Consider the following 12,307-nt stretch of genomic DNA (forward strand, 5'->3'; position numbering starts at 1 on the left):
TTGCCCACATTCCCTGTTGTTTGTCCACTTTGTTCCACAATTTCATCATCCGAGGTTGGTGTTGATTCCTTGCTAGCTACCGATCTTTTGACATGTATCTCCGGTAGTTGTACTCCACTTCTGGTTGTTATAGCCTTTGCGTGCTCCTTAGGGTTGATTTCAGTGTTGCTGGGCAAATTTCCTGGTGTTCTTCCCGTGTTGTGGTCTGTTTTGATTCTGATTACTCCACGAGAAGTTTGGATGTTTTCTCCAGCCCTGATTAAAGGTTTCCGAATGTGGGTTGTTTTGTTGGCGTTGATCCCATTGCACAAAATTTGCATGTTCGACCCCTTGTGTGAGAATTGGACAATTAACAGTATTGTGGTCTGCTCCACATTCTTCACAACTCGACTTCTTGACTTGTTTAGCAGTGGCGGTCTGTGAAATGCTCTCAACCTTATGGAACAAAGAGTCTATCTTTGCAGATAGTGCAGAATAAGTATCTACTTCATAAACCCTTGGCGATCTCTTCTAAACCACTCGATCTGTAGACCGCATGGCTGAGGTTGTTGCCATTATCTCAAATAGCTCCCATGCTCCATCAATTGTTCTCGTGGAGATAGACCCGTCAAATGAGGAATCAACCATGCTTTTGAAGGATGGAAGTAATCCAGTGTAGAAAAATCGAATTTGTGTCTTCTTGTCAAAACCATGTTGCGGGCACTTCCTTAACATATTCTTGAAACGATTCCATGCCTCTTCAAATGATTCGGACTCACCTTGGTTGAAAATAGAGATATCATGCCGCATTTTTGCTACCTTTGCTGGCGAGAAGAACTTGGTGCAGAATTTGTGGGCTAGCTCGTTCCAAGTGGTGATACTTGCAATGGGGAGCGAATCCAGCCATTCAAGTACTTTATCCCGCAAGGTGTGTGGAAACAACCGCAGTCTTATAGCATCATTCGAGATACCCTGATACCTGAAGTGTTGGCACATATCCAGAAATCGGGATATGTGTGTATGTGGGTTTTCGCTAGCCATCCCGTGGTATTAATGCCCATTCTGAAACAGTTGAATCACATTTGTTTTCAGTTGGAAGTTTGGTTGCCCAAATGGAGGATACACAATGATAGATTGACTTTGGACCACCAACGGAGCCATGAAGTCCCCAAGTACTGTATTCCCATCATCTTCAATTGCCATGCCTTCGTTGAGTGGAATTGCTGGTCGATTTTGCTCGTTAGCCATTTGTTGTGCCGCTTTTGCTTCTCTTTGCCTATGACGGAATGTGCGTTCGATCTCTGGATCTATGAGAACCAAATCTTGATCAGGTGCTCCTTGCATACAAGCCCTGCGATTTCAAAAGCAATACAGAATTAAATTGAAGTATTAATAAACTAAACCTAGTAAACAAATTACTACTAATCTAGATAAATTCGAATTAGTGACACAAAAGATAAATTAGAACTAAATTTCAATCCCCAGCAACGGCGCCAAAAACTTTTTCGCGAAATTATTTGTATTGAATCAAAATCCACCGCAAGTGTACGATTCGTTACAAGTAGTAAAATAGACTATAAGTCCAAGTATCGATCCCACGAGGATTGAATTAGTTCAAATTAATCTAATATGACCTTAACCGAAAAATGACAAGCAAACTGCGTTCTTGTAATTTAACTAACAAAATGTAATCGTTGATGCAATTATTGACTAAAGATTATACTAAGTTCAAAATAACTTGGATGCAATTTAACTAAAATTTTATAGAATTAATGAATGTTCTAACTCACTAGGATCACGAATCCCCAAGCAATACCCGTTCAATAGTTATTTATGCAAATTTGACACACAATTCCACAAAAGATGAATCGATATTCCTATTTTAATTTAGCAATCTCTCTCGAGCAATGCCAAACCTATCCCAATATATGATTCGACTATATTTCTATGACGAATACTAATATACCGACATGCATTATAATTCACGAATATCAATTGATTCACACAAGGCATAGAGATATATTTCTATCCTCTATCGGACCCTATGACGATTTATACTATGTCGAACCTATTTTCCTTCTTTCGAATGCATAAAATAGGTCATCACATTCATATAATCACGTACACAATAATTATATGAAAATAAAAACGAAATAAATCAATCAATTCCGAAATTGGTGTTTACATACGTAAAAAATCCAAAATAATAATTAACGTGGTATTACAAGGTTCATCGATCTCCTAATAGTAATAAATTTAGACTAACATGTTAAAAAAACAAAACTTAAAACTATTTGAAGAAACGACATCACCCGAATCAATATTCACTCCAATCTTCAATTGGGGCAGTGTTTATATCTTGCTTTCTCCCTTGTTTCTTCTTCAAAATCTCCCAAAAAACATGTAAAAATGGCATCCCCTTCGTTCTGGTCGAGTTTTTGTATTTATAGAACCCTAAAATTTTGTTTCCATAAGAGTTTCGGAAGAAAAAGGAAACCAAAATTTTCTTCAACTTTTTGTTCTATGCGACCACATAGAGTAATTCTATGCGGTCGCATAGAAGGAATTTTTCACCCCTTTTTTCTTTTGGTATGGTACTATGCGATCGCATAGAAGATAATACTATGCGGTCGCATAGTACTATCTACTATGAAGAAATTGCGTTTTGGTCCTCCAACTTGCATCATTCACTTCTTAGCATCTTCTCTTCATTCTTTTCATTTCATCACCCCACGGAATCGTCAATTTGGCAATTGACCTAATTGATTTTTCGATTTGTTCATCGGATCAACTTCTGGATATTTGCACTTTTGGTCCCTGAACTTTCACTTTGCGTCACTTTAGTCCTTTTCGCATCTTTTCTCCTAAATTTCACCCTGTTCATCGTTGTTTTTTACAATTCACAATTGTACAAGATTAAATCACATTTTAATCATTTTACTCGTATTTAAGTCATGTTTGTGACCTAAATAAGTGTGTAAAAACACACTTATCAATGTACATCTTCATTATGTTTGTATTGGCACGTGCATATTTTTCTATTGTGTGTGATTTTTTTATTTTTATTTTTTGTTTTGTTTTGTGTGCTTGGAGCATTCATGTGTTAAAATAAAAACAAAAAAAATGGAAAAATGAAAAATGTAAAAATGTAAAAAGGGAGGGGAGGGGAGAAAATTGTTTTTACAGCATAATATATAATATACTTGAATGTATTTATTGTAATCAAGTATGGGCATAATTGATAAGCTGTCGCATAGTTTTCCATTGCTCGCTTAGGTTATTATAGAGTACCTAGTATATGTGTCTTCATGTACCATATACATTGCACACACTATGATATTGTTAGTGGGACTCAATCATGTGTGTGATATTTGGGATGACAATCACATGTTAGTAAGGTGACTTTGAATATGAATTGACCAAATTTATTAGATATAAACTCAAATATATTCCCCAATTTCGATTATATAAAAAGCTCAATATCGCACGTTCTTCTTTGGAGCTTATTTGACTCGAGCAATTAAGCATGCTGGGTGTCTTAAGACCTAGTGCTTATGGTCAACTGACTTGGGTTAATCGATCTAAAACTCACTACATGGGTCATCTTGTCGCTAAATGAAAAAAATATGTACTTAAGATGTAAAAAAATGATGAGCTTTAAACAGTGTTCTAAAAGGCATAATACGTAGAGGTTAAGCTACGGGCCAAGCGAGCTTAGGCAAGACATAAGCACAAAAAAGCGTAAAAATTTGTTTTCTTATTTTAATATTATTTTAATTTTTAATAAATAAAAAAATCGTTTGACAATTAAAAATAATACCAATCAAACATCTAAAACAAATTTATAGGAAATTTATACATTTTTTCAAAATTTTCAACAAAAAGATATGTTCCAAATGTAAATATTAAATAGTAAATAAATAGCAATTTTTGGGAGATTTCCTTTGTCCAATGCTTCTAGCGACTATTTTGAATTTAGATCCGACAAAGTGAAAAATCAACATTTAAGTTTTTAATTTAGAAGAATTGTATAAAAAAAAATTAAAAATTAGGAAAAAAAGATAATTATGCGCGCATAATCGCGCCTAGGCACGCCTTAGTGGCCAACGATTGTTGTTGACCGCTAAATAAGGCGCCAAACCACTTGGCTAGCATTTCCGCCGTGACGCCAATGTGCGCCTTTTAAAAAAATGGCTTTAAATATTGAAAAATGTGAAAATTAAAAAAATTACTCAAAGTCAGGGAAGAAACGAAGAGAAAAATATATATACAAAATGAGCTTTTATTTAAAAGTCGTAATGTGCTTTAAATGGTTTCACTTTCATAAATCGAGGAATAATCTTATTGCCAATGATGTTTAGCATCTCCCTTTCTCACAAAATTAACGTTTGAAGTCCTACTTATAAAGAAAATGGTGACATTTTAAATATACGAGTTACTTATACAATTTATTTCATGTTAATTTGAACTGAATATGTGGAAAGGTTTACTGAACATTGACTATGCTTGTGCATGCTATTAACTGCATATTTTGAGTTATTTTATATTAATGTTAAAAAAATTTATTGATCTCTTTGTCATTTATGACAAAAGAGGGATAGTGATCACTTCGATAGGGGGAGAGGGTATAAGTTGAGAGACTATATCATTATATCTTTGCTACATGCTTGGGAAGCAAAAATGTCTGATTGATCAATGTCTGCAATAAGGGAAAGATTGATTGAGTTTCATTGCATTCCATATCATAGCTATTTGAGTTTTTGATGTTCTGTAATATTAATGTTTCGGTTGGTGTTTTAATTGACATTGGTATTACTTCTCATTTTAGCATGCTTATTTATGTTCATGTGCCTATATTGCTATATTTATTGTATTATGTACTTTTATACTCAATATTTGAGTTGTTGATTATAGGAAACAAGTTTAACAGAGAATGCAAGAAACAGAGCTTGAGTAGATTAGATTTTTTGTGTCTTTACTATATTGACTTTAGTTGTATAGTTTTGTTACAATATGTAAAAGGGGGTTTGTTAGGTTTTATATAATTGGCAATTATGGGACCATAATGACTGAAATAAATGTTGTCAAAAGTCAATGAGTTAGTTGAAATATTGCATAGTCAAATTAGGTAGGTTAGGATTCGAGTTCGAAATAAAGAAAGAAGAGACACCGCAATTTCGCTACCCCATCAGCTGGACATTGCTCAAACGTAAAAAACATAAACATTGTTGCTCGCCTATTGGTAGTCTCTCGCTTGAGCGACATACCTGTCGCTCTCTTATCTTAGTTCCTAGCTCCAGCTATAGTGTTACGTTACAAACCCTAGTTCATGTTTTTGAAGTGTTCTATCCGACCCAAATTACCTAAACACCTTCAACTATAAATACCCAAGCCCTTACATGAAAATTGTGTTGTCATTTCATTGTATTGCCTCTCCATATCTTTCTTAAGAAATTCAAGAACACATTCATCCTTTATGATTCAATCATTTGACTCTTAAATTCATACATCCGCAGATTGGGGGAAAAACATCGAATCCATTGAGTCCAAAACACTTTCTTAGTACAACAAGGAATGAACTTTCTTAATTGAACTTCAAAGGCCGTTAGAGATTGAGGGAGGTTGGATTACAAGCACAAGAAAAGTACTATAATTGATTATTCTTGATGACCCACTTGGAAGAGACAATTGTAGGAGATCGGGAAGCTGGTGAAGTCAATCGATCTTGGAAAGTACAGATAGTAGATCGAAAAGTCTAGTGAAATTGGCTAGGTAGCATATGACTATAAATCTATATTGTCTATTGTGGAGGTAACTGACTTGATCCCGGAGTTTTTACCCAGTTCGGTTTCTCCGTCAACAATTACTGTGTTCTTTAGTGCTTTCGTATTACAAACTGTGGTATTCAAATATTGAGAAATTGACTTGTATACTTAATCATCTAAAAACTATTAAAAGTGACTTATTGCTTTTAATAGAATAATTTCACGTGCAAGGTCAAACTAAATCGACTAAGCAAGAATTTTCAAGATGAATACTTTTTTATTTCTTAATATTTATATTCTTTAATATTTAATATTTATTTTTTTTAATTTGTTTATTAATTAAAATACTAAAAGACAATGTAGCACTTCTAAATTGATCAAATTAATATCATACATTTAACTTGGTCAACTAACATATTTTTGGATAAAAATCATCAACTACGGACATTCATTAAAGGTTGAAAGACAATTTTGCATTTTTTTTAGATATGGTCAAATTATGGTCAGATGCTTCAATAGATTGATTTTTGAACGAAAATTGTCTAGATGTATTTTATTGCACATTTTAAAAATTTTTGGGACGTGTCTATTATGATACAGAAGGTTTAGCATTGTACTGCATATATTTTAAAAGTTTGGGACCTCCACTTCAAATCCCCCCTCTTTGTCCACACAACTGAATATATAACGCTAACCCTACCATTACGCCCTTCACAACTAGGGTTTTTCCGCCGAGAGCATTCCCGATACCTCTCTGTTCTCCACATCCGATACTGCGCATATTATTCATATGTACGCACATTAAAAAATGGAAAACGAAGTAGGAAGAGGACCGATATTCATAGACATCAGAAGATATTACTGCCAGTACTGTGGGCTTTGCCGTTCCAAGAAATCCCTAATCTCATCTCACATTCTATCTCAGCACCAGGTATTTCTATATAACAAATTATGATTTCGTATTTTGTAGATTAGTGCTTGTGCTATGCTGTTCGTATTTTTGGTTGATGTTACGAATTTGGATTGCAATTGGGTGTTGTGAAGTGAAATTTCTACTTAAAACTATGGGCATTGGGTGAATTTTAGGAGGAAGTAAAGGAAAAGGAGCAGAATGGTGAAAAAATGGAGAGCAAGAAAACGAATATATGTGAGGAGTGCGGTGCTTCTTTTCAGAAGCCAGCTCACTTGAAACAGCACATGCAAAGTCATTCACTCGAGGTAATTATCAGCCTGGCCAATTGTTTTCTTTATGCAACATCTTACCTTTTTAGCGTGGAAATATTTCATAACGTGCCATGATTACAGATTTTCTACACATGATTGTGCATTATTTCCTATTATGATGCATCAGTCAAACTAACTAAAATAGCACTAATCATTTTACACATTGTGAAATTATTTATAATTAGCTTTTGGAACCATAAGTTCAGATAAGAATTTGAAAGAGAGAAGTTTTAGTCACTGTCTCCAGCAATTATGAAAAAAAGGTTTTTAACATTAAAGCCAGCATATCAAGCAGTTGAAGTACTTTGAGATTGCACTGAGGAGAGGATAATCACATTCTGCTTTAGCATTATTACTCATGCATTATAACTGATATTTTGGTTGATATGCTTTATTGATTTTATGATAAAACTACATATGCAAGTCTTTATAATTCTGTTTAACATGTTTAACTTCTGTAAGTCTTACTAAACTTAATGGAAATGGTTTTTATTTCTGTTATCCTGTCATTTAAAAATGCAAAATGTTGCAGATTGATGTATTTTGGAAAAAAAATTGTGATACATGGGTTGGGCGTGAAGCATTGGATCCCATAGAAAGAACTCCAAAATGCGAGGCAGGCAATATTTCTTGAATGGATTAGTATCAGGTGGGGGACCGCCTGAGAAGCCCCATCAAGTGAGCCTCGATCACGCTTATTCTTCTTCGAGGTTTGAGAATTGTTCTAGTTTATCTATGGAAGTAGAGGTTCCCTATCTTCTGAAAGTGAGTTATACTACTGTTCTTTCTCACAATACACTTTCCTCTACAGAGGCCCTTTACATGTCCAGTGGATGACTGCCATTCCAGCTACAGAAGGAAGGACCACTTGACCAGACATCTTCTTCAGCATCAAGGGAAATTATTTGAATGTCCAGTTGAGGCTTGTAAACACAGATTTGCATTTCAGGGCAATCTGAAGCGACACATGAATGAATTCCATGATTCATCTGCTTCTACTAGCGTTGAGGACCCAAAGGAACACGTCTGTCAAGAAATAGGGTGTGGAAAGGTGTTCAAATTTCTCTCCAAATTGCGTAAACACGAAGAGTCCCATGGTAAGTTGTTAAGGCTTTGGAATTAATAATGAATGAGTTGTGCTACCACTTTTTGAACCTTTGGTGAAACTTCTGGCTGAATGCAGTTAAGTTGGACACAGTAGAGGCATTTTGTTCAGAACCAGGCTGTATGAAATATTTTACAAATGCACAGTGCCTGAAGCAGCATCTTTGGTCTTGTCATCGGCGTATAGTCTGTGAGATCTGTGGGACCAAGCAGCTTAAGAAGAACATGAAGCGCCATCTCCGCATGCATGAATCGGGGATTTCTTCTGAGAGGATCAAGTGTAGTTTCGAAGGGTGTTTGCGTACTTTTTCGACTGTAAGCAACTGCTATCATTTTTTTGTCAAATATGTCAACCCCCCAGCCCCACTTTGTGAATATATAAAATAAACATAGTGAGTTAACTTGTTTCTTTTGTGATTTTTTTTTCCTATTACTAAGATATGCTTCTCTCTGATGCAGAAATCCAATCTCAATCTACACATCAAAGCTGTTCACTGCGAGCTTAAACCATTTAGCTGTAGCATTCCTGGCTGCGGCATGAAATTTGCATTCAAACATGTGAGAGATAATCATGAAAAATCTGGTTGCCATGTTTATTCTCAGGTAAGTTGGGCCGAATCTCCTTATGACTTCACTTTATTCACAATCAGACTTCCCTTTTCCGTTCTATGAGATATCATGGGCAATTAATCTAATCTAATCCTGTTTTCTCTTTCATGTTCAGGGAAATTTTGAGGAGTCTGATGAGCAATTTCGGTTAAGACCAAGAGGTGGCAGGAAAAGAACCAGCCCAGAGATTGAGACTCTAATGCGGAAAAGAGTTGTTCCGCCTAGCGAATCAGATCTCATTAGGCGGGAGGGACCTGAATACCTGTCGTGGCTACTTTCTGGAGATTCATAGGATTAGCCAAATGCTGATTGTATAATTACAGTATCTAGGCAGTTGTATAAGAATCGACAGATTTTGGGTGGAAACATGGGGGCAAAACTGAATGCTGATTGAATAATTACAGTATCTAGGCAGTTGTATAAGAATCAACAGATGTTGGGTGGAAACATGGGGCAAAACTAAGTGTTGCGGGTTTGTCTTGCAATGGCACACATCCGTCCTTGTGGGTAGATAGGAAAGAGACGTGTTACATGTACAGTTTGTTTGACAAAATGCCAGCCGGCAAGCATTCATTGGGCGTTGGACACAAATCAAGATTTAACCAGCAAATGCAGTATTGTCATCTCTTCATCTCTAATGCTTTATGTAATTTCTAGTTGTACAAACATCTTTATTCGATAGGAAATATGCTTCCCCTGCGTTTATGTGTTTTTAATCGTTATAAACAAAATTATTTCTGGTTTTAAAACTGTGTCCTGAAGCTGTACGGTATACAGTTGATGCTAAAAAATATTTTTATCTGTTGCTCTGTTTATGTAAACGAGAGAGAGTAAATGTATTACAAGTTACTTCCATTGGTAGCATGTGGATACAGCACTCCTAGTCGTAGGACAGAAGTTGCACCAGAATTATTTTTTCTTGATATACTCTTATATTAAATAATAATTTAAATATAAATAGTTCGTATTTGACAAGACATTAAATATGGACATATTAGAAAATTAAGAAATCAATTATACTCTCAAAGTGGCCTATAATTTGGGTTAGACAAAAAAGGAAAGTAATAACATATCTTTATGGAACAGATGTAGTATAAAAAATTTGAGTTTTCAGTTCAATATTGAAATAATCAATGTACGTAAGTGTAATCTACAAAAAAATGAAGACGAAAACTTGTCGGTCTCTTTAGGGTGTTGGTGACTTGGGGTATAAATCATGTGTATGGTCGGTTGTGATCAACACTCATCTAGATCTGTTTTATATTTAGATAGAAATTGTGATAGAAGGTTATATTTTCAATGAATTCTATAAATTCTTTTGCTTATCTTGAGCACGATCTACAATTCACAGTCATTCTATTGTCCAACTTCCAATAGAAATCCTAACAAAAAATAAAATTGATAGAACTTGGATTGATATATATTTTTTGTTATTATTATTATCATTATTATTATTATTATTATTATTATGTGCTAACAAGAATATGAACTGTATTTTCTTCGAAATTTTCAAATCATGACAACCTATTAACATAAGTCCAAGTGGACTTGGCTCGTCTTTTAAACTTAACTCGGTTCAATATTTAATTAATTTAATTAATTAAAGTGGAAATTACAAGAATTCCTAGTGTTAAAATCATCTATTCTAAAATTGGGAAGTTTCATGTTTAAAAAACCAGATATTAGATATTAAATATTAATTATACAAATTTCATTTCAAAACCCTAATCAATTTATTTTCCTCTCCATCTTCCTTTCTCCACAGCATCTTTATCAGCGTCGCACCCACCCTCATATTCCGGTACCTGAACCACCACTCATTCAACGGCGACAGGTGCAACACTTCTCCTCCTCTCCCTTCTTCTCTCTTCCTCAGTCTCTATTCTTTTCTTCCCCTCCCCGGTTCTGAAACCACCCTCATCGATGGTGGCAAGGCATATTGGAGCAGTGAGGTGACGTTGCTCGCGGCTCAGTGAGCTCGAAGCTGATTTTGCTCGATTTGCTTTGTCGCCTGAATTTTTTTTTTTATTCCATCTATTGTGCGATGGTGCGGTGGTCAGCAGTGGTAGTGGTCGTGGTTGTGGCGGGTGTGGGATGGCATAAAAGATGCGATTTGGTTGTGGTGGTTGTAGATTTGAGCTGAAGAGCATAATGGGTACTGATAGTTGTTGGTGGCAGCTGTGATGGTGATGGTGTTTGTGTGGTGGCGCTATTGTGGTGGTGGCAGATCTAGTGGTTGAGGTCGGTCTGCAATGTGGAGCGTTCATAGCGCCCGTCTGCAGTGGTTTTGTGGTTTGAGTTTCTCTGTTGGTGGAGACTAATGAAGTGATAAGAGATTTTGGGTGGCGATGGTAGACAGTGGTGGTCGTGGTAGTGGGTGCGGTGGTGAAGGTGAGATGTTGGTGGTCGTGGTCTGTCGAGGTGGATGTGTTGATTTGTTTGAGATATTGTTGTCGGGTGGTGGTGGTTCTGATGGTGGTGGTGGTGCTATTGTAGGCAATGGTTGTCACAAGTGTCGATGGTGGTCACATACTATTTGGTTGATTGTGTAATTGTGACATTAAATTGGTTAATCTATGATCAACAAACAATGTGATCAGTAAAAAGGATAAATTATGACCTACAAAAATAATAATTTATGGCATACTAATAAGTTATGACCTATAATATTTGTGATATGTGACTCATATATAAATTGTGAGATATAAATTTTTAATTTGTGACCGATGATCAAATTGTTATCTACAAAATTTTTGAATTGTGACTGTAAAATAATTTATGACATTTAAATTTTTTTATTTTTGATCAAAAAATAATACGTGGCTAAGTAAATTGTAAATTCGTGACCAAATTGTATAAATCTATGACCTAATATATTTAATTAATAAAACATATAATTAATTAATTAAATTATAAATAAATTTTAATGAATATTAGATTTTTAAAATTTGAAACTTTTATTCTTACTTCTTAAATGGGCAACAATTATCCTTTTATGAAATTTTCCCACTAATCAAATTTGGTCCATGAATTAATTTGAAATTATTAATAAGCAATCCAATTAATTAATTATTCAACGCTTGTTAGTTAATTAATTGGTGAATCTCATTTTTCTAGTTCTCCTTTTATGCGTGACCCATTAGGTTCTTGATCACGATATCTAACGACGCGAATTATTATTTTGATCTAATTAAAACGATAAATTAAAATACATTTTTTTTATTTATCACCAATTCACGTCCGTTGTCTTAATTGACATCTAGTAATGTGTCAAGGTAAATATATAACAAGAAATGTCATGTGGTATGACAAAACCTTATTCGTTCACAGTGAAATTATAATCCTCTTATCAACATGATCCGAATCAATTACGAGATATGGATATGTGTCATTCTCAATTATCGATTATATTTTTCATCTCACTATTAAGTCAATGTAAGTCGAAAACTTCTTTTCGTTTCATGATACACTTTAATCAAGGATTTTGTTATCAACTTAACTGAATGAGATATAGATCATAACCTCTTACCATCCAAAAGTAACGAATTCTCTATTGATCATTCACAATCTTTATATAATTTTTAACATATCCGAATAGCGCCTTATTAATGATCCTTGGTAGAACA

The 12,307-nt window shown here is 34.8% G+C and overlaps 1 protein-coding gene across 1 annotated transcript; it reads left to right on the forward strand.

Annotated features, from left to right (window-relative positions):
* Positions 1-6,470: 6,470 nt before the first annotated feature.
* LOC111399592 (transcription factor IIIA-like) lies at positions 6,471-9,394 on the forward strand. Its single transcript, XM_023026993.1, has 6 exons — positions 6,471-6,675; positions 6,831-6,962; positions 7,780-8,065; positions 8,152-8,387; positions 8,532-8,675; positions 8,797-9,394. The coding sequence occupies exons 1-6, from the start codon at positions 6,553-6,555 to the stop codon at positions 8,971-8,973; spliced, it is 1,098 nt and encodes a 365-aa protein (XP_022882761.1). The 5' UTR covers positions 6,471-6,552; the 3' UTR covers positions 8,974-9,394.
* The last annotated feature ends 2,913 nt before the right edge of the window (positions 9,395-12,307 follow it).

The sequence above is a fragment of the Olea europaea genome, chromosome 9 (genome assembly GCF_002742605.1).
Source record: "Olea europaea var. sylvestris chromosome 9, O_europaea_v1, whole genome shotgun sequence".
Classification (NCBI taxonomy): Eukaryota; Viridiplantae; Streptophyta; class Magnoliopsida; order Lamiales; family Oleaceae; genus Olea; species Olea europaea.